The sequence below is a fragment of the Patagioenas fasciata genome, chromosome 12 (genome assembly GCF_037038585.1).
Source record: "Patagioenas fasciata isolate bPatFas1 chromosome 12, bPatFas1.hap1, whole genome shotgun sequence".
Taxonomy (NCBI): Eukaryota; Metazoa; Chordata; class Aves; order Columbiformes; family Columbidae; genus Patagioenas; species Patagioenas fasciata.
This window is the reverse complement of record NC_092531.1, coordinates 10,564,106-10,588,003: the sequence shown is the minus strand read 5'-3', so window position 1 is coordinate 10,588,003 and position 23,898 is coordinate 10,564,106. Positions and strand designations below refer to the sequence as shown.

General features: G+C 38.1%; 1 protein-coding gene and 1 long non-coding RNA gene across 3 annotated transcripts in view; one reads left to right on the top strand and one right to left on the bottom strand.

Annotated features, from left to right (window-relative positions):
• Positions 1–4,200, top strand: part of LOC139828924 (uncharacterized) — a 45,753-nt gene extending 41,553 nt beyond the window's left edge. The window contains exon 3 of the long non-coding RNA XR_011741004.1: positions 1,780–4,200. This is a non-coding gene — a long non-coding RNA (uncharacterized lncRNA). The remainder of the gene's footprint in view (positions 1–1,779) is intronic.
• The window catches only part of TRPM1 (transient receptor potential cation channel subfamily M member 1), a 77,153-nt gene that overhangs the window by 33,983 nt on the left and 19,272 nt on the right, over positions 1–23,898 (bottom strand). For both annotated transcript variants that reach the window (XM_071813836.1, XM_071813837.1), the window contains exons 2-6: positions 7,796–7,875; positions 6,795–6,990; positions 5,442–5,655; positions 3,561–3,685; positions 2,712–2,883 (exon numbers count right to left, since the gene is read on the bottom strand). In XM_071813836.1, coding sequence (XP_071669937.1) covers positions 2,712–2,883; positions 3,561–3,685; positions 5,442–5,655; positions 6,795–6,990; positions 7,796–7,875 — 787 coding nt within the window. The remainder of the gene's footprint in view (positions 1–2,711; positions 2,884–3,560; positions 3,686–5,441; positions 5,656–6,794; positions 6,991–7,795; positions 7,876–23,898) is intronic.

Below are 23,898 nucleotides of genomic sequence, written 5' to 3'. Positions count from 1 at the left end.
ATGCTTTAACTTCATTGGTTACCTACAGGAAGTCTTCAGTAAGGTGACATACAGCTATGCTTTCTCCTAAGATAAAAAATATGACATTAGAGTCTTTCTCATGAGGCTGAAATGGCTGGCCGATGGAAGAGACGACAGCTGAGCATCCCTTTGCTGTCCCTGCCTCACTGTGATCTCCAGGCATAGGATGACAAAGGGAAGCCCACAGGTCACATGGTCTCAGTAGCCTTGGTCACAAGATACTTGGGGAAATGAAGGACAAAACATTACCTGAAAGCTGACTAATCTTATTATCATAAGCATTTGAATTCAGTTCTTGATCTGTAAAATGACCAGTGCTTTATAAAGAAGATGCACTTTTTTATACAGCTGAGAATGAGTGAAAGATTTCGTATTGTAAACCGTCATTCCTCTCTGAAGGACAGGAGCACCACTCACAAGAACAGTGGAAGCTTCCTGACATCCTCCTGTCAGCTATACCCCAGCTCTGATAAGGAGGAGTCACAGAGCATGGGCTGGCCTGGATGTCCATGAAATCCTTAGTGATTTCTGCTGAGATTTCCAGAAGAGGCGCCTGTGCTTGAAGTGATTAAAAAGAAACAAAACGACTGCCTGTATGTTGTTACTAGGTAGTGTGCTACAGCTCTTCACAGAAGGAGTTCTGTAATTCCTGTGTGTTTTCCCAACTTTGCCTTTCTCATAACAAAAATCACCAAACACTACTTAAATCAGAACCGATATCCCCAGCCCCAGTGGTATGAAAAGAAACGATACAGAACATCTTGCCTCTGGGCCCTGACTTCCTTATCTTCCAAGCCAGTGCTGCCTTTTTACAGTCTTAAACTCTCCCAGCACTTCTGCAGAAGACAAAGATGAAAAAAGCATAGCTGACATTAGCTATTGCTCACGGAGCAATTCAAACAAAGTGTTGCAAAAAAAATTACAGGCAGTAATGTTTCCCAATCAGAATCAAGATAATAACTGAAACAGCAAATGAAAGTACAAAGCTAAGCAGGTGTCTTTAATGCCCAGAAGCAAACAAAAAAGTTGTTACAGGCATTGACAGCTCTCACTTGGGACTATACAAGAAGTTATCTAAGTGATAATTAAATTAGAATTAGGCATCTGAGGGAGTGTTTTCAATATATATAGGTGAAGGTAGCTGTCAACAGGTTAAAAGAAAGCATGTACATTACTGGCTCCCAAGTAGATCTCAAGTAATTACAGTTGTGTAAAGGTTTTTGTTAAACTACTCAAAGTTATTAAAAGAAATGTAGACTACTACTGGGGCATAACTGATGTCCAAGCAAAACACTGATGTTAATTAGGCAAGAGCAGTTAAGTTTGAGTGGTATTATAAGAAAAATACCAAACTAAGCAGTAAACATGGGCAGTTAATATGGATATTGTTAAATAACCTTTATTGCTGTAAGAGCTAATGATGGTAAACTACTCCTTAACAGATTTCTAAGGTATTTAAAAAGAAGTAAAGGTCAGGGTTCAGTGTTAGGGTGCACAAGCCTGTGTCCACTCTCAAAAGCGAGGGGCCATTTTGGTGAGCTCAGTTTCTGAAGCTTACTGTGGGCAAAAAGCAGCAGTTAAAGACTTCACGGAACATTTAGATCCTTGTGGCTGATACCTCTAACTGTGCCTTTCAGCTTTACTTGCTGCTCTACTTCAGTTTTGTGCCTTACCCATAAGAGCACATAAACTCTATTAGAAACTTTTGTAGAGTTCAATGCAATTGTCATTCTGAATGTTTTTTTCTTATTTATACAGGCCTACAGAGGTTACAATGGCATCTGCAACAAGTCAGAAAGGCAGCTGGTAGAACCGATGTCTACTCTCCTGTAGCTCTTCATTGAAGCGTGGATTCAAAAAACATTAACTTTTTTGGACCATTTTTAACTAGGTTGTTGTTGTGGCTTTTTTTTTTTTTTTTAAGTCAATGAAAAAACACAGCTACTAATTTTTAAAATTTACTTAATCTTTAAAACAATATTTTTTCCACAAAAATGTTAATGAAAAAATGCCTTTTACAATATGTTTTTTCTACATAATGCCAAAAGGAACTCTACAAAGTTGTTTTAGAGAGGCTGTAACAACTGACAGAAATTTTAAAACTGCACAAAACTCTAAATACGAAAGTACTGATGTGAAATTATCTTGATAATGGCTTTATTAAGTGTCAAAATCCCAGCTGAGTTTCTCTGGAAGATCAAAGAATTCTGAGTGTGACATTTCAAATGAAATAAATTCATATAAATGAGAAAATGAAATGTTAGTATGAACATTTGGAATCAGAAATCACTGAGCTGCACAGGATTCTTGTAAACAGGAACTATACAAACTCATCCCATTCTATGTATGTACTGACAATTCTAAATTCTAACTAGAAGTGCACAAATTCTTTATATTTCCCTTTTCTTAAATTCTTACTGATTTGAAGCTTCTCCTTGCTGTTATTTGTAAACTTTTCTTCCTCCCTTCATGCAATCCTTACTTTTCTGGGTTTTCCATGCTGTTAGATGTGGGTTCTTTCACCCCTTATCAGACAGCTTATGTTTTAGTTCAGTTACATAGTCCTGATCAAATTCCTGCTAGAAAGAGCTGGAAGAAGCATTTCATTTCAATACCCTGAAGTATTTCAAGCCCTTCTTCCCTCCCTTCCTTTAAGATGTTATATGTACAGTTTGCCCCACTGTACTTACGTGTGTTAATTTTCTGGAGGGAAATGTGTTTTTCCAACTGACGTCGTAACTTTACTTCAGCTCCATATTTACCTAGCGTGCCATTATCGGCCAGGATGAAGTGGGTGTGCGAACTGTTGAGCACGGAAAGCTTACTTAGAGGGTTTGACATTGTTTGGTAAATCCGTGTTACCTGTGTGTCAAAAGAATAGATGCACTTAGATTAGAACTAAGAACTAAATGTGAAAATCCCCCATACTGCCCACCAGATGCACAAGTCTTATGAGGAAACTAATCAAACAGATCTTTACAAGCAAAAATAGAGGAGAATTAGAAATTGAGCTTGACTTCAGATTCATAACTTGAGCTCTTCACAGCACTGTTTTCTCTGGAGAATGACAGTCACATCTGTGCATTCTCCTGCATGTTCTCCTAAGGTCATGAATGTACTCTCCTTGATCACACACAATGTTACATAATCCTCTTCCTTCATACATTCTAATTTGGAGTTCCTAGTAATTAATATGCCACTGCAGAGTGCCCATCTACAAGAAATGCCAGTCTTTTATACATAGAGGCATACATACATGATGTACAGAATTCTCAGCATGCTACACGGAAGTTAGGGCCTACAACTCTGTCACCACAGAGAGGTCTCTGCTATTGAAAGCAATGGAAACCTCACCAGCTCCGTATTTATTCCGAGGTCATATATGCCAACCTGACAAAGATATTTAAACAACAGATTTTCTTCAAGAAATTGTTAAATTTCAGCTCTAAGGCATGCTTTAAAAACAGTTCTACTCCAGAAAGGTGAACAGTTACACAGCTGACATTGCAAAATACACAGGAGTTTCCTTAAAGACTTACATCCTTTCCTATCAGATCTTCCTTGTTTTCTACAATGCCCCAAGGTGCAATTCCTATGGCACATATTCGTCCTCTGGATTTGGAAGAATGATCTTTCAAGGCATCTCCCACATGACGAATGACACCTATAGGTACAATTAATTTAATTCATTCTTGACATTTTTGAGAGAACGCTGAACAACAGAATTTTGTTTTTTCCTCTCACAGAGCTACCTGCTTCTCTAGATTGCTTTTACTATTAAACTGTTATCTCTGCTTTATAGAAGAATGCTGCAATGCAGACAAATGCATGCTTTTATTTTGTAATAGTTGCCTGTAAATCCTATTGCCTTTTCACATCCTTGTTCTGAATTCAATGAACTCTTTCAAAGACTTACCCAGTCACTTAACTTGCCACAGTGTAATCTGTACCATTGTCTGGAGTTATATTAGTCATTGTATACAATGCTAAACATACATGGAATGCTATCACTGAGATCTGAGCAGGCAAAAATGCTAACCCTACAGTTATCTAAGACATACTTTTTCACTTTAAAATTATTCTGAACAGCAATCAGCACCTTCCCTTAAAGACATTAGACCTTTGCTGTAAAATGAAAATCAAAGGAATTCATTCTTATCTTACATAGTTTTCTGAGAAATAACTTGATATAAAGATTTATTTCAGCTAAATAAAGATAATGTTATAGAAATATTACAATGAAAGTTTGCATCTGATTGTTTTCTGAAGATCCCTCAGAATTTATATTAAGAAATGAAATTAATTAAAATGCAACTGGTTTCAAAAAGTAATAATATACAGGGAATCATTACAACAGCTATTTTTCAACTGTCTTTCAAATTTTGGAAATCATATCAGACACCATTTTTCTGAGAGAATCCAGCAATAGTGCCAAAAACCTCTTGGTGGAGTTATGTGGAGCTGCTGTACAACTGATGTTTTAGACATAAATCTGTCTCAGATGGCCAGAAGACCAGAGGAAAATGCAAACAGGAGACCACAATGTCTTCAAGTAGAGACATTTACAATTGACTTCAGGTTTGTGCTTCAAGATTACAAATTTACAGCCATTCACTTAAGAACAAATACCTTGTATAATTACAATACAGAAGGTGTGCGAGCATGGTGGTGGGTGATCCCATGGAGACAGTGATTTGGGGACATGGCATTTAAGGTGAGTTATCAATTGATCACTAACTCTCAAGAGAGATCACACAGCCTGAAGGTTAACTCCATCCTTGGCTGCATGAACAGGAAACTGTCAAATAGAAGCAGAAAGGATGTACTACTTCAGGAATTAAAAGCTTAATCAAACACTGTCTCAAAAATTAGTGTCCAAAATGGAAGACAACTGTTAAAAAACTAGAGAGAGTTAAAAGCAGAGGTGTGATAATAACTGAAGGACTGGAAAACATGCTTAGTGTGAGAGTTTTATGGAACTCAGCCTGTGCAGTTTGACAAAAATGCTGTGTATGAAAACAGGCTTAGGAAATATACTTTTAGTAACAGAAAGATCTTTGTACAAAAAAACCAATAAGAAACTAAAGACAGGCAAATTTGGAGTAGGAGATTTCTTAACTACAAGGATAACTGACCACTGAAACAAATGTATTATAACTAGTGGCAAATTCCTTGCTACTGAAACCAAGGATGAATTTTTTTTCAGGGGAAACACTGAGTAACACAAATTGACATTGACCCAGGAAAATCTTATGGGCTGGGCTGGGTGGGAGATTAACACAAATGATTACAATGCTCTGTTTTCGGTCTAGTGGCTAATGACTCATTCATGTAGACTTAAATCTTCTGCCTGTGGGAAAGATTAGTGAATGAACATCACTGATTTCTTAAGTAAACTAAAAGTGCTGGTAAATGCTTACCTGTACTAACACCTCCAGTGAAAATCCAAGCTCCTGTGGTCATGGCAGCCTTTATCAGACCTTTTCCAAATACTTGCTTCAATTTAGGTTGCATTTCAAAGTTCTGGAGGCCTCCATGGACAGAGATTAAAAGTTTGGGCAGTTCCAGTTGCCAGTCTTTCACCATGAGATGCAGCAGAGAATCTGGTTTAGTGTCATATGACACACGGATATACTGCAAAGAGCAATGTGTAATATTATCACTCTGTTTGCTCTGTAAATTGTCTATTGGCTGACCAAAGAATGGTTATATTAAGCCTTCCATTTTCAAGCAACACATCATTAAATTTCACTGCTCCTAATGCTTAGAAAAAATAGATAGAAACCTTTCACTTTGCTATTGAGAATTTACCATTCACTTCATGATTTTTAAAAGCACCACTTTCTTCTATTCACCTGCAAAACTGACAACAATCAAGCGATCCTAATCTCTTATTACAAATCTGCCTTGTTGGAAAGCACCTATTTAAAGTGACTGGAAGGCGTCTTGTATTGTTCCCAAAACCTTTGGTTTGACTGCAAGAAAAGCAATGACTTTTCAGAAGAAACAGGAGGCTTATGTTACGTTTTATCCCATTCACTGTTGATGTACACGTTTCTGGCTCTGAAGCAATGATTTACATGCTTCCCAGTTTAGTTTAAACTACCAATCCATTAAAGAAAATTATTAAATAAACTCATGTTTATTTCTGCTTTAAAAAACAAACAAATAAACCACCACTAACAAAACCCACCAGCCTCTCCCATAGGTTTTGGACAAGTTTTTGCAGTGTGGTTGTCTTAAATGGCAGTGTCAGCAGCAATATAAGAAAGCAAATGGGCAAAGAAACAAATCCAGGTTTGGATTTGCTCAGAAGAGAGAATTTTTTCAGAAGCTTGACTTGCTGTTACTTCCATTGCTAAGAAAACTCAACTATCCATTTTCCAGCTCTGTCAAGCCTCCATCTTTCAGGAAGGCAAGACCAAGTTCTATTTTTATTAGACGTCAAACCTTGGAAAAAAAATCTGTATCTATGCTGGGCTATTTGACCCACAAGTCTAATACAAACAGGTGGAATTTTAGGCATTAATACATGCAGCTGCCTCCTTGGTTGATGCTTATTGACAGTAACTTCAATAAAACTGCTGCAATATATTATAAGATGCTTCCTAAGTAGGCATTATTTTTCTCTTGCCTTTTCTCTGCCTTTTTGAGTAAAGAGACAATAAAGAGATCTTTGATTTCAATTGATTATGCACTGAGCTAGAATCCTGACACACATTGATTAAGCTAACATACCAGATGAATACCTTGGAGCAGCCTATGCTCCTTACCATGGCCTTATTTGAATGTCCTCCTCCCTGGAATTCAAGGTTTCCATAGGCATCAGTTGGGTATGTTTGAGTGTGTTTACTGATGGACCATTTCTCTGGCTGAGCTTCCACTTGTTTTGTTTCTTCTCCATTTTTATTAGCTGTTATACTTGGAGGAGGTGGAATATGTTGGTTAATGAGCTGGCCACAGCAGCACCTGTAAGTTAAAATTTGAAGCGACTTTGATTACAGTATCTTCAATATTGGATGGTGATTAAAAAAAGAAAAAAAGAAAAAAGAATAAATCAGAAATTAGATTTTCAACTACCCATGCCCTGGTCTACACGAATCATAGAAACACCTCTTCTAGGTCATATCTGTTTTATTTGCCTAGACACACGTGTCAGAATTACCAGCCCACCAGTGTTTTTTAACAAGCAAAGACAAAAAAATTCACTTTGTGTCCGTAATACAATGGAAAGCTGTTCTACACTAAAGGACAGGGAAGGAGAAAGAATGCAGAACAGGTGCAGTGACCGTCTGTCTCTTACTCCAAGGTGACAGCTACCATGTGACATAAACTGTTACGGTATTCAAAAAAGCTGGACCACAATTTCACTAGACCATGCAGTAGCAGTAATATTAATACTTGGACTAAGAATTCCAGTCCTTCTGTATAGTATATCATTGGTAGTGTCATATCAATGGTGAAGAATGGTACCACTTGCTTCACAGTGCACATTACTGCATCCTTGCTTTCAGAATTCAGTGTGAATTTAAGCTCTGGTTTGCAAAGCCAGGAATTAACACCTCGCTGCCTCCCTGCTGCCCAGCCTCACCATCCCTATAGGACATGTCGCATGGCTTTGTACAGTTTTGAGTGCAAGCAGGTTCACATGTCATCTTCCTTTAAGGACAGTGAGTAAACCGTGTCTTAGTTTCACATGTCTAAATCCAAATCAAGTCCAGTTTCTTCAGTATTAACCTTTTCTTTTGGTCAAAAGAAGAATTTCAAATGTTACCTGCTAATGTCTTTGTTGTTGGCAATTACATAGATGCATTCTCTTTTTGAAAAGGTCTTCTCAATCCAAGCCTTTTGACCCTTAAAAGGGAGAAAAAATAAGAAGCATAATGAAATACTTCTATGTGGCATATACAGAACATTTGCCTTCTATTTTCCGCTCTTTTTAAAAACAAGCACTGGGTTAATTAAATTACTTTTAAACACCATATACATTGTCTCGTGAAGCAAGTAGGTGATGTGAGTTTTCCCCAACTTGCATAAAATTCAAACCTTGCATGTGTGTAAAACCGAAAGAACGTTTGACAGAAAAAGTACAAACTCTTCAGATACAGCATGTCTGTGAAACAGGAGAAGAAAAACAACCTTGAAGACAAAATAAAATTGTGGTGGCTTATTATACTATGTTTGCAAACCAGAAATTAGACCAAGCTCACAGCCATTTTAAAAACAACAATGTGTAGCCAAGCTAGAACAAAATCATAGAGCTGTGCAATGCAGTTAGAAAGTCTGTTGCAGAAGTGTAGTCCAGTTGAGTTTGGGAACACTGAAGGGAGTGAGTTCAGAAATAGCTGCAGGCCAGTGTTTTCCATGGTTTCTTAGTTGCAGAGCCTGGGCCTTCTATGTCTCTGCAACCATCAACAAGGTAAAGTATCATCGTGAGCGCATTTAGTGGTGAATTTGGTAAAGTGAACTCAAAAGCAGTCTTTTAAAGGAATAGAGCTTGTTAAAAAAACATTCACGATTCCATGACATCAGTAATCCTGCCTTGCTGGTGAAAGCTGCTGCTTCTAAGTTTGAATTAGGGAATTAGGTCTTGATTAATTTTTCAAGTAGTAAGCAAATGTCCTATGTTTTGCTTTGTTTCCTCTGTGGAAGTGAAATTAGATTTTTGCAGACACGAAAGCTAAAGATGACACGAGAATTTCAGGGTGCCTTCAACAACAACAAAACTTCCTAGAGAAAGACCTGAAAATCCTGCTGATTTCCTAACTGAAGAAAGTCAGCTGCAGATTTCTATTGGATGAATGCTCTGTCAGCCTCTGTAGTAATGGCTTCGAGACTGGACTAGCCCCCTACATGCTGCACAGTCTATAGTGGGATGAATCAAGGGTGTGGTAGTTGTTCTTTTTTTCTGCCGTGAGGCAAGAGCTGTCTCTGAAGCTTCTTTGTTGACTTGTTAGCTCCTGTCTGGCTTCTTACTTTCCTTCATTATTTATGAAATAACAGGAGACTACTTGAAGTTCCCTCATTGCAAATAATTGCAAATAATTTGCAAACCCAAGCTTCTGCTTCATGAAGAAGCTGTCCATAGCCTGTCCAGGTACGTAAAGGTTTGCCTTGTTCAGTTGTCTCTGAGCCAAAATGCTCTGATGGTCAGTGATCAGGGAGATCCTGCACTTCTGCTCCCCCTCTGACATACTGATTTCCCAGGACAGAACCACCTCATTTCAATTCAAAAAGAGCTGTTCAGGTGCTCGAAGCACCACAGAGCAAGGAAGAGTTCAGACCTCACTAGACAAAACTTTACGTAATTTACAATGTTACCTGCTTCCTGAATGACAAGGCATATATTTCAGTATTTAGCACAAAGAGCTTGATTATGTAGCAAGTTTTGAAGAAAGAGAGTATTAAATTTAATATCTAAAAGCTGTGACTAGGTCAGCTTTCCTGTCTCCGTACATTCCTTCTTCAAATGAACCTAAAAAGCCTTTGTTCCCCCAAAACATTTAAAAGGTTCTTTTTATACACTTTGTGGCAACACTTTTACAGGACGACAAGTTTTAGCAACAGTATTATTGGAAATAGAACTCAGAAAATGCTTTAGTTTTATAGTATCAGAGGTTAGTTAGTTATTGAGGTGCAGTTCTAGAAAATTACAGAAGAAAACACCCAAGAGAGGGACATAAATGAGATTCTGTGGTACGCGGAGGTGAGTAATTACATCAAACAACTGCCGTTTACCTGTTCAGAACCAGATTTTGCTAATTCACAGGTATTCAGGCTGTCCAAACTATTCAGAGGGCCAAACCCAGCTGTTTGATTGGAATTACACTAGTTTTTCAAAATTAATCCAAAGCCACAGTAACCAAATTCACTGTTGTTCTGCTACTATGTCCAATGTTGTTACTTGTGCTTATACACATCATAATGTGTATAAATAATGTTATAAAACAAGCTTAACAGGAACCTGTTACAGAGGTTACCTTATCTATATATTTTTTAAATTATATATTTCAATTTTTAATTAATTTTAAATTAATTTGGGTTTTATTATTATTTTATCTCTTTTGAACATATTCACTTTTTCCCCAGAATAAAATTTTAGACTTTTGTGTGGTCTGTGATAACTCCTTGACTGATACAAATACCCAAATCAATCCCACAGTTCAGGAAACACTCTTCAAAATATAAATGATAACCTATGTTGCACATTTAACTGTTCTGTAGAGAATACTGGAAAACACAAACTGGAAATATCAAAATAACTTGGATTTTTTACACCATGTCCTTAAGGACTGTTTTACCTTATTCCTTTTAGCTTACCAAAGAATAGAGTTTCCTTTGCTATTTTGTGTGCTTCACGTAAAAACAGTTAATTAACCACGGGATTAAGTTACAGACTTAATATCTGTTTTTCGAAGGAACCTTTTGCATTTTGGTATCTAAAATGAGCTCTATAGTACAGCTGAGCTCTCAGCTATGCAGTTGTTCTTAAAACCCTGGAGGTCTGTTATCTACCGCTGCATGGAAAAAACCTGACATACACCCCAGACCCCCATCAGAAATCAGTCACCATAGGCACTCCAGTTGGACAACACATTATGCTCCACTGGCTTATTATTCTGTGCTAATGAGAGGAAGGCAAAAGCAGGCATTACAGATCAGGGAAATAAAACCTCAGCACATTTGGTCGGCCTTTGAAGTTTCACTGCTTTTGTCTATTTAATCTGCTTAACCAAAGCTTCATTATAATCCAGTGCAAATACTTGAACAGAAACATTCACTGTCAGAAAATGGGCACTTTCCCCACTTATTTGATACAGATTCTGTACATTTCTCTCTCTGGATTGAAATCTATTTTGTTTCTTGAGGAAAAATATAAGTACCTATACTGTATCTTGCGAGTTTGAAAAAAATAAGCACTTTTTAACCTCCTTGGAATGGATGAAGTGTTAAATGACTATGACAGCTCAGCTACAGTTTTCAGATCAACAGCCAGTGGGAGTATTAGGCTGGCAGACAAATAATTGCTGCCTGCAAGATTATGGCACTAAAAAACACTGCATGTTTTCCATTCACCTCTAAGAAAAATGAAAAAAGCAAGATGCCAACTTGTTGATAGTACTGAAGTTCAAACCACCAGCTTATTATAGCAAATCCTGAATGTACTAATCAGAATGCAATTTTGAAAAAAAACCCCACATTTCAGAAGTTTAGTGGCATATTTGTTCTCCTTCATGAAAGCTGACAACAGGTCTCTAAATTATGACAAAGCCAAACCAAAACCACTGCTATTTCTTGGTCTTCAAGCTAGAAATCCATGTGCTGCCAAGAAACAGTATTGATTAATACTAGGCTTATATTATTCCACTTTTGTTAGTTCTCTGTAGCATTAAAAGAAGGTATCCTCTTCCAGAAATCATTCACAGACCAAAGAACTAGTTCTACAAAGACCAGCTGTTCTTTGACTGTCACAAATTAACTACACTATTTGCTGAGAAACATGCCTATCTTGGGCTGCAGACATTCAGCAGCTGAAGGAAAATTTTTTTCTCACCACCACACACAGACAATTACTGTTTGCTGCTAAATTAACATTAAATTATATGTATTTCACTTCATATACAGGCAACCATTCAATGAACAAGTACTGGGCCTGAATTTCAGGCTGTACTGATGCAGATCCCGCAGCTCTGTTTCACTGCAGCTTCATTGGGCTCTGGACCAATGCACATCTGGTGAAAATCCAGAGTGGGAATCAACATAGGAGAGCAAAGCCACTGGAAACCTAGCTCTACAAACTCCTACATGCTATTGTGCTACCTGAAGCTGTGAATTTCAGTTGTCATATATCTCTGCAGGACAGCAGCAACATTTAATGTCTGTGAATCATCATAATGATAAAACTACGACTGAAGGAAGTGAATGAATTTTGGAGGTGAACAGAGGTGGTGATAAGAGTCATGGTGTTGTTGGAGCAGATGCAAAGGTCAAACTCAACCAGATCTCAAGCCAACGCAGTCAGCCCTCTCAACTGCCACAATCCCCAGAGAGAGATGCTCGACACAACAGGGACATGTCTTTGCTGGATGGCTTGGCATGCCTGACCTGGTCACAGGACGGGAGGGGGCTTTGGCCTTATCTTGCAACGAGAGAGCACTGGCTGTAGTACAGCTCTGGCACCTGGAGCCCTCCCAAAGAGCAGCCGCTCCCCAGCTGCTGTGCTCCATTGAGGCTTTGCTCGGCCCAGGCACAGGTGCTCAGCAGACAGGCAGACACGCAAACAGCAGCGCTCGGTGCACACAGCCCTGCACAGCAGCCAGACACAGCAGACAGGGCCTGGCACACAGATGCAGTGGAGGAGCAGGCAGGGGACCAAATGAATGAGTGTCATGCATAATGCAGGGTTTGACAAAGCTGTTCAGGCTAAATCAAGCACAGAATAATACAAAAAAGGAGTTGGCTAGGCGGCAGAGCTTACATCTGTGAAATAATACAAATTACTTTCACCGACATTTGTTAAGATACGGACTGATTATTGTCATTTACGGAAACATTCAGCTGTGACCCTGTTCATACCATCTTACCAACATTTATTGGTAATCCTCCTTTAGCTTGTAGTGTGCCGCAAAAGGTGGTATCACCAGGGAAGTCAGATCTCAACTGTGTTGCTCAATTATTTAATTAGAATGCTCTACAGAATTAAACTGGGGCATTTATGCCAGATTTGAGCAAAGAGGTGTTTGCTTTGATGAGATAGTGAGAGAAAAAACTAATCTGGAGGTGGAATGAAATTCGTACTGTGAGCGTGAGCATGGTGCGCACACAAGTCCATTCACCATGTAAACAGGTCCAGAGACCTTTGAAAATGCCATGAAGTTCATCACATTCAGCTGCTGTTACTTGACAGAAGAAAAATAAGGACTCTGCCCAATAAAAAACTGGGAGAAAAACAGAATCATTTTACCAGCAGAATCCCTGTTACCTGGAACTTAAAAACTGATAGTAGAAAGACTTCTATTTCATGCAGCCTTTAAATGTAACATGCAAATTACACCATCCATCACTCTCCTTCACCTTAAAGGATGAGTTTTTTCAAGTGCCCAACTAATCAACCTTCCAGGTGATTAGTTCTATCCAGGACAACTGTCCTCTCAATAACAGTGTTCTTGCTTGGACAAGAATACGCCAAACTATGAGACAAATGTTAGTGTCCAATTTTGTAGCCATTCGTGAACTAGTAAGAATTTACTGAAATGCTTTCAATTGCTAAAAAATACAGAGCACAAACCCATAATATTATTTTAAATCTGTGTTACGTCTCTAGGGAGACAGAGTCATGAACAATGTCCCCAGTTATAGAACACAGTGACGGCCTGTGAATCTAAACTAAATTTCCAAACCCCTGGTTTGCATGAGTTATATCAAAAATACTTATTTGTACAACTGATAATAGTTTTAGCAATTATTAGAATATGAAGTACCAAACAATATTGAATAAAAGAGGATCTTATACTGTTAGCTAATAAGAAGGGATTTTTAAGAGTTGTAAGATTCCTTCAAATAAAAGATTACTTCCTCAAGACAATTCTTATTCTCATCCCACTGTATTTTTCATTTGGTTCAATTTGAACCCGTGCTCTTGTAGCCACCTTGTCAAGGAACCATTTGCTCTGTGGTTGAGACTAACACACGACAAACTGGATGGCAGTTTCATTAAGCAATGTTGTTATTTCAAACTGAGGTCAGAAAGCTCTCCTGCTGATGATGTGGAAAGCAGTGAGCTGCAGAGAGAGCTGTAATGAGCTTTCATGCCTTCATTATGCTTTGTGTTCCTGGCCCACTGGTGAGGCACACAGCAAATATCCGCTAAAACAAGAACAGCAATTTTCTCTCCTTATTTGTTAACTTAGGAACAGAGTTTGCAAAGGGAAGTAACAAGCTGCCTTTTCAAAGTTAACACAATTCTGCTGCATCTCTTAGAGATACACAGCTCTTCCCTAGAGGCTTAGAGATGTGAAAAACAGCTACAGTCTCTACACCACAGACCTGGCTTGCTCTGACATGGCTGGATATACCCAACTAGGGCACAGAGTCCATGGACGCACATTAGTAGAACATGTTGGATGAGCTCAGACATGCTACTGAGAAGCTGGCACGGCTGCTTGGGCACGGCTCCGCATTAATGTAACTATACAGCTAATGCAACTAAAATGAAGCAACCAAACAACCATTTAGAGAACATAGCAGGACAGCCTGGCTCAGTGCTTACCTGCAGAGAACATACCTTACATAGTTTTGCAATGGGGAATTTTTTTTTTTTTGATGGATTGCAGAAAGAAACTCATTGAGCAGGTTACTCACCACACCCACCACTTTTAAGGTAGCAAAAACCATTCCTGCAACAGTGCAGCCCCCTCCCTTCCTGTACCAAATTTCAGGGATTATATTTTCTAATAAATGTTAACAATAATGTATACTCTCCATTTGTTACCTACTCCAGTTCTGTTGCTAAATCCTCCTCTTGCCTTTAGCCCCTCTGTTCTAGATGTCAGGGAGATGAGGAACACAAATGCCTCTCCGTACTCTGCATCCTTTCTGAGATCTGTCTTGAAATTTTTTCCCCAAAAAACCCTCCAGCCTGCATACACTCCATATAGACAATTTTATTCCAAGTTCTGAATGAGCGGTAGAGTTGTAACAAACACAAACCAAGATGTTAGGATGGGAAGTGTTGAGCAACTTTATCTATGGGTAGAGGAGTCATCCCTGCCTTCAAGTAACCACTCTCACGAGGCCCAAATATAGCAGAGAGGATGAGCAGGGAGAGATAGCAAGCAGCCTTGAACATGATGCTAGCCTGCTAATTACTAGCTTGCTCTGTAAGATAATTTGTTACTAATACTTATTTGAAGATATAAAATGACCCTGGTATCTAGCTCTGACAAGGCTTGGGAATGATTTTTGTACTGTAACAATTACCTGCCTGTCTAATATAAAAACTGTTTGCTAGGTACAGTTTTAAAGGAAGCCAGGCCGCTCCCAGATTATGTGCAGGTGGAGTGTTTCTATTAAACTACTCTTAACTATGAGCCTTTAATACAGGGTATTCTGATCTGAAACAGAAAAAGGGTGTTACCGCGAAACCCCATGTGATTCAACACCCTCAATAGAAGCTCTTCCTTTGTGAAATACATCAATACTTACAAAATCATAATCAACATAATAAGTTACTTCCCTCATTATAAAATGAAGGCTATGAATAGTTCTAACTGACAACTACCCACGTGCTTAATTGTCCTGGTTATTTGCGGTTTAGAAACTTGTGTCAATAGATGTTAATTATACATGCAAACGAAGACTAACCTGCGCTCAGTGATGCTGACGGAAAAATCCCCTTGAATCAGACTAAAATATTGCTTCTATCTGAAAGAGACCTGGGTCATTCAAGTCCACATTATGGAGAGTGATGACTGTTAGAGTAGAAAGGATAAAAAAAGTCCTATTTGGAAAAGAGTTTAAAAACATAAGCACTTCTTTGATGTAAGAGGTTACAAGTTACTAGTTCAGAGGTAAGTTCCATAAAACTTCTGATAAGCTAGTTAAACATGCTGATTTTTCACACATGAGGTAATAGTATGGTTTGAGACCTTATAATCATTTTTCTTTAAGAAATAGGGCAAACCATGAGTGGAAAACTTTTTAGGAGAATGACTACATGTTGTGTTACTTATCCACAAGAGTTTGTTCTAAATGCACAGTCCTAATTAGTACTACTTGAAGTGCAAAGCGCACCAAATGAGTAGGCTTGCAGAATTTACTATACTGACATTTTCAAAATGTGGTGAAATAAAGCCACTATTTAAGGCATGCTGCTAGGCATGTTAATAAAAGACACTTTAAAATTACTACAAAGAAAAATTTTTATATTCACAATATAATGCAATAATGCGTGTCTCAGAGGTCTGTAAAAACGGGAGATGAGGAATAAATATATATTTTGAGAAAAGGTAACAAAATATTTACTTCTCTCTTCTGCTTTCTGTAAATATGCACTCTTTTTGCAAGTCTATATGTAAAATACCAGTTAGTAAATCTGTCCCTTAAGAAATTTACATTAGTTCACAGTATATTAAGTTTTCCTGAAAACAAGATTCTCCAGGTAGAATTCTGTTATAGATAGTTTGAGCTTTTGAAAATGTGCAACATGCTGTGGCTAATTTTACACTCAGGAATGCAATTATTTTCCAGGCATTAGCTAATATGTAAGCTTTAAGAGAATATGCCACAATCAGCTGCATTTTATACCCTGCTGCTTTCTGTCATTTTCAAAAAAGAAAGAATTTCCAATGAATTTAACTCCTGGCTTGCAAGGTTTGCACAAAGTTATTCCTTATAATCTTTTAGAAATCATTATGAAAGCATTGGAATACAAGATCTAAATTATTTTCTGGAGATGCTAAATATGTATATTTAAAATATGTATTATGTATTCCTGCCAGTTGCCAACATACATCGGGAACTTTCTGAAAACCTGAGTACTTCAGGACTGAAATACTTACAAAGGGCAAGGGCAATGGAAGATTTCGAATGAATTTATAAATAAAAACCATTTTCAGAAAATTTGGTCAATCTCCTTTTCAGTCCTCACCCATCTAAAATCATCAAAGCTGTGAGTGGAAAGAATTAATAGGCGACATAGAACCAGAAAACAGTATCTCCAGCGATGGTCCTGGACTTTTTTTCCCATGGGTGTGCAACATATTGTACTTTTCTGAAGAGAGAGAATACATCCAGTTTCAACAGATCATAGTACAATCGGGGAAATACAACACAGGAAATACTCTGCCTGTACTGATATACAGTCTCATTTACAGTTGTCAAATGTTATATATAACTCATTAACATATTTGGCTTTAAAAGGTCAGCTGAAGTCTACTATTTGAATTAAAACAATAGTGGGGAAAAATTATGATGAAGGTTTCAGTTTATTTGACTTAATCCACCCTCAAAAATTGGGAAGAACAATTTTAAAGCCTGAATTATGGGAGTTGAAGTAGACTTGAACAGGCCAGACGCTGTGTTCATGGCTGTCTCTGGCTTGATCAGGGAATCCAAGGATATGCCCTCCTAGAGCTACTGTTCCTCTGGCATGTCCCTCCTCATGTCCCCAGCTCCACTACAGCAGAAGGGACAGGAATGACAGAAGAGTGGATGGGAGCATCATTCTTTGGAGTTGTCATTTGAAGAACTAGGGGCTAAGAAGGGCCAAAACTGAGCTTCCTTGGCTCCTCAATCATTTGAAAGATTGGTACGTAAATACTCAGGGATGTTGGTGAGGGAGTTCTCCTAGACACTTCTCATCTCAGAGCCCAATATGGTTTATGGCAGAAACGCGTAACTTCAAATGACAAAAGCAGCACTGTTGATACAATTGCAATGGGGTTGCTGACAAATGTTTGTTGTAAGTCTTCACTGGGAAACCCCCTTTACTGGCAACCCTCACCGGTGTAAGGAAAACCACCACAAATTATGCCCTTTTCATTTGTAAGATTTCCACGATACCTGAGCTACCATCAGACCTTGATAAACTCACTTGGAAACAAATGCACACAAAAAGAGGCTTGCTTATCAGAAGGCTTGTTGCCAAAATTAACTCCGGAAAATACTACTGCCTAATTTTGAAAACTGAAAACAACCCCAAACCAAAGCAAAGTTCCAACCTACAAAACACAAAAAAAAGCCAGAACTCCATCCCCACCAGAGGTGGCTCTAAATTAGCATTCAAAACACGGAAATATATAAGACATATTTTCAGTTAATTTCTCTTTGCCAGCATTTCTGCATCCTATTACAGTCATACCCAAGCAATCTTCTAATTTTGAAGTGGTTTGAGACACCTATTTTGGACTTGGAAACTCATTTTCTCTTCTCGCAATTCATACTTCAGGTTTCAGGTCTTTCGAAACAAATGAGAAATCTAGGAATCTAGGAAGCAGTCTAATCAGAATACTGCCATTTCAACGGAATTCTCTTTCTCCAATCAATCGTAGGTCACTATAGAGCTTTTCAGTACAAATTTCAATTATGCACATTGATGCTAAAAAAGGTAGCAATGCAGAAGATGATCAGGAATGAAAAGAAAAATAATTTAAAATCATATCCTACCTGCTTGTCACTGGAAGTGTTTCAGACTTTGGAAAGATAAATTACATCTAGAATAAATAAATTGCGTTTAACACTGAGCTTCTGTCCCATCTTTCTGTTTATTGTTCAGACTTCTCATTCATCTTACTGTTAGGACTTCCACTCTCTGAAGTTCATGAGAATTCCCAAGGAGATGGGTTTCCACCACTTTAAGAAGAGAATCTCATATGATAAGCATGTGAGCAGCTTCTTTGTTCAAACCAATCTCATGACTCCCTTTGAAGGTAATCCTTTAGAAGTCTCATGACCCATCTCCCTGCCCAGAGGGTATTTTCATCTCATGGTGGAACAAGGCACAACAAATCTACTTTGATAGTGCCCAAATCTCCAATTTGTTAAACCTCCTTTCCTCTCTTCAAACAGTGGATGTACTTGCTGTAAAAATGCCGGCACTGCAGAAAGGCTGAAGCAGGAGCTGAAACTTTTAATTTGAAGTATCCCCTCCCTTCTGCTAAAATATCAATGCTATTTGCATAATTGAGACAATTGGACATAATAGTCCTTTCAGGGGTCCTCATTAGATGTACAGCTCTACATTCTTTGAAAAGCAGAAAAAAGGAGGTCATACAGCATTAATTATATCTAATCCTTTTTAGAACAATTTGAAGTTGGGCAAAAAGCTGTACTAAAACAGTTGAAGTCGTAAATAAGCCGTTCATTTTGTAACTTTACATATCACATGCATTTTCATACCCTGTTGCTTTTGTCAATTTAATTAATTCCTTTGCTGCAAAGGGCTGCTTTTGCATCTTCTCATACTTTAAAACTACCAATAGCAAAGGGCACAGTGTGTTGCAGGTAGTTCTTTTCTCTGCTCTAACTTTCAAATATCTACCTTGCTGTGCTGGGTGCCAACATAATGCAATAAATAAAGATGACATCTAGAATCACATCTAAGGATCATACTATCTAGAGCTAAAGGAAGCCCAAATCCTTTCTTCTGCTGTGCTGCACTGTGCAGACAAGTAGCCTGCTAGACTCTAATCCTGTTTCATTGTTCCTGTATCTGAATCACCAATGTACTGAACACATACCCATTTGTGACTGGCAAATAAATATTTTACAGACATAGTTTCAACTTCTGTCCTGCCCTAAATGCCAAAGCATGCAGCTGAAAGAACTTTGGTTTAGAACCAGACCCAGATCTTCCTAATGAGACAAAGCTCCTGCTGGCTTCATGAGAAACAGTAATGGGATATGGAAGAATTAGACATGCCTCTGGAAAACTACAATGCAAAAAAATTTTGGATTTCATTTCTGTTAGAGGAAATGGTAGACTTTCAAGAAAGCAAGACACTAGTAAGAGAGCACAAAGTCAAAGAAAATAAGCAACTAAGTTCATTGTGGGGCACAGTGCTCCATTAGTAACAGAAACACAGAGTGTTCCTTCATTTACGGCATTTTTTACTTGAAGCCTTCATCCAAAGCTCACTAAATTTCATGAGAGACTTTCTTTCAATGTATTCAACAGACACTGAAACATGGCATAGCACGGGTATACTCCACAATTGTATGAATTTCTTTTCCTGTACTTTAAAAATAATGTTGCTAGTTCTGACCTCTGGAATCACATCAAGCATAAGTTCTGGCTGTTAGAGAAGCTGTCTGATACCCTGTTCGATCAAAAGGATTGTCTCAAAGGACACTACCCACCATTTTTGACTGCTGAGCATAGAAACAGAGGACATACAATAAAGTCAACAGATGTTTATTTTTCCAGTGAAAGCCAGATTTCATACATAATGGGCTTTATGTATGTCTCTTCTATCTGGAATGTGGTGTACTCCATGAGCTAAGGAAAGCTGACCTCCTGCACAAACTGCAACAAATATTATCAAAGATAAGATTATCAAGGCAGAAAATCTACACCAAAAAGGTGATCTGGGCACCTAACTCCCTTCTGCAAATGCAACTGAGACAAGCAGCGTGGTGTGTTTCTTTGACTAGGTTCTCCATAGCAACAGAAGTTAAAAAAAAGCCAATTCCTTTTTGCCCATGAAGGAGTTTTCCTTGGCCAGCCATTATGTGAGAATGCAGGTTGTATCTACAGTACCTGCATTTGGAGCACAGGACACATTTTAAGAATCAATACTGGGAACATCACACTTGTGAGCTGTGTTCTTCTATTTGTTAGCTCAAGCTGCAATGACAGAAATGTACACCTGAGAAAGCAGTGTCTTTTTTAAGATCAAATGCAAGTTTTGCTGACCCTTCCCCTAACAGAACTTGGAGAGGCATGCAAGCCCTGCCACTGTATCCCTCCCGTAACTGCTCTGGCACCTCAGTTTAATAATGAGACTGATGAAAGATAACCAAGCCATGTCTGCCACCAAAAAGGACAAATATTGTAGCTGTTAAAGTGTTTAGTTTAAGGTGAATGAGACCAAAGCCCCCCTTCTACAAGCAATAAGAGTATTTTCCTCACTTGCTATTGAAAATAAAGAACAAGTTTCAAATATTTTGAACAATACAAATTTCCCACTGGGTGTTTTAAGGAAAGCCAAATCTTTTCAGGATGCCTATACTCTAATGAGAATTTTCTAAATAGCAGTTCAAATAACACAAGGTATAATTCTATACATATTAAAATATAACAATAATATATATAACAATTATATAATATAATATAATATAATAGGAATTAACCAGCATGTTTCAAGGGTGGGGTGGGGCAGGGAGCAGCAATGAAAAGCAAAGGGACTCAGACACAGTGTGTGTAAAATAAACCTTAACCAAGCTGGTTAAAAACCTAATAAATGTGCGCTTCTGTTGTCAAGGGCAAACAGCATTCTGTCTGCTGTGCTTACCATCTGAAATGCCTATGACAAAATTCTGCGTGGTAAGGGGAAGAAATCACTAGCATTTAATTCCAAATATATGATTCTGTCAAGTTCAGCCAAAGTGCTCATTCAAAGTTCAAAGGAATAACACACATGAGTGAAAAAAATTACATTCTCAGAGAAAATGCCACTACACAAAAGACAGGTTTCATGGATGCCTGCACTCATACTATGAGAAGGCTCACAGCACTTGGAGTTTGTTTTGTGACATGGCTTAATATAAATGCACTGTGAAGGAAAGGGATAAAGATATGCATCTCTGCTGCCCTCACTGTGACTGTCTCAAAAAAAAATACCCTTCCTTTTTGATGGTACTCAGTACCCACATGCTTGCAGGGAGTAAGCAGGAATGAAAGACAGATGAATTTGGTTTTATCCATTTAAACAATGCATTCACATACAATATAGAAGCATTAGTCCCTGCCAAAAAAAACTTTATTCACGTCCCTCACTGTGAACACATGCCCTTATTACCCTCGCCACCAAAATAAAAATGCTTGTTTCACTGATGGCAAACAACTTCTCTTCAAAATTAAAAAGTTGTTACGGTTTACTTACCACTGCTGCAAATCTAATGCCTGGGTAATGAGTTATATTTATGTATGGATAATTGAAAGCTTAGTAAATGTGACTGTTTTTCCAAGTGATAAGTTTCAGCCAGCATGTCTGATAGCTCACTCACTGAATACAGCTAATAACATTTTCTTTACAAAAAGATAAAATACACTCTTCCCTGATCTGATGCATTTGCTGGTCTCTCTCAAATGTATCTATACCAATGGCATCAAAACAAAGACAGACAACATGTAATTTCCTTTCAGATACTTAATGTTCTTGAAACTACTCCTCTAATAAAAGCAAATTAATTCACCTAGTACAAAGGAAATATTTTTCCCCTCATTTTCTTCTTCTGTGCTGTTTATGTAGTGTTCCCTGAGATCTAACAAGCCATGCCATGTAGGGAGCAGTGCATTCATATGTCGAAAGTAAAATTTATGGATAGCAAATGTAGGAGCTGAACTTCGAAATAACAAAACCCAGTGTAAAAAGATACAATGTTCTAGATTTTTTCTCCAAAACAATATACAAAATTGTACATGAGTATGAACTGAGCTAGACTACATGCAAAACACCTAAGAAACATATTGTAATCTTCCTTGTAGTCATTATCAGACCAAATCCAAATTCGAAATGTTCCAGTAAACTATAAATGCAAAAATCACAAAGGAGTGAAAAATAATTACATTGTAACACAATTAAGAAAATGTTGAAGAAGGAAGGGGTGAGAGAACCACAAAAAACCAGTACCAAAACCCCCTTGGGACTTGAGTTTCAACATTTGAGAGGAACGAAATGCTACTTATAAGCCAGGCCTGTTATAACCGAGACAAACTGCAGCTCAAGGAATCCCATATTTTTTCATGGCTGAATTAAATCTTGAACCAATGACTAGGATTTCACAGAATGCAACACTACCAAACTACTGAAACTTCTAATGAGCATTAATAAAAAAGTCACAGATTTGGATGTCAGAATAGATAAGAAATGACATGATAGCAATCTGCCTGTGTAGAAAAAACAGCTAGCTGAGACTCAGTCAGGAATGGACAAAATGAAAGGCTGGATCGCTTATGACAAGCTTGTTCACGTGAAAAAGGAGTAGGGTTATTTAGTTATAACCATCCTAATAAGACTGTTTTGTAGCAACAAAATTCATGACCACTCACTGCAAGGCTTTGGTTGACCACAAAGAATTCATATTATGAAGCAGCTGCACGAATGAAAAAAACAAAAGCAATCCTTGAACTACAGGTCTCTTAATTATTCAATTAGAAGATTCTGGAACAACACATATGACCTGATGCTACTATTCAAATCTGCAACTAAATGGACTTTCTGAAAAACTCAAAGATGAAACACTGGAAGAGAAAGAGTATCTTAGTGTCTTGGGCTATGATCACTGTGCAAGACTGACTGGGTGAACTTTAGATAAAGTGTCTCTGGTTCCGTTTATTTGCTTTTTTGCTTGGAGGCAACAGTATTTCATTCATATATACGCTACCTGAGCACAAATGAAAGGCTTACATGAAATGATCTAGTAAGCTCAAAGAAACAGTGAAGTCAGTGACAGAACACCCAAGGCCGAACAACATTCTTGCCGAAAGAGACAATAATTTTTGCTCAGGAGTCTTTTCTCCTTTGGAGACCAAGGTCTCACTGCAACACAGAACATGCTGGTGAAGTGGCTGTGGTACAGAGGAGGCAGGGCTGTCGCCTACCTTGCTGCATCATGCGCTAAAACAAAGCGCTGACTGTAGACACTAGAGCTCCGAGAAAACCTGAGTTCATAAAACCCAAGAAGCAACCCCAAAGAAGAAACAGTTTGATAACAAAATGATCATAAACCCTCTTAATGCCAGCAACAAACTACCCGGGCATTCTGGGTGTTGAACAGCTAATATGAATAACAACTCAAAAGCCTTAAAGTACAATAAATCACATATATATATAAAACAGTATATATATCAATATACAGCAGTATAACTCACAAACAGAAATGGTAAGAAATAGCTTAATTCCCAACCTGATTCCTATAAAGCAAGCTGCATCTATTGAAATGTGATAATCTCTGCCTAAAATGGGTTTGGATGTGCAATGGAATTATCTGCCTTGTTTGAAGCACAGTCTGTTATCCCCAGCAAATTTATTATGATCTTAAACAGGATCTGATGAAACCCTGCAGTGCAGCAGCAGTAAAAATATGTTCCGCTCACTCCCTCCTTTGTGTAAGTTCCCAAACTGCAATCCACTGAAAACACCGAATTCCTGTAAA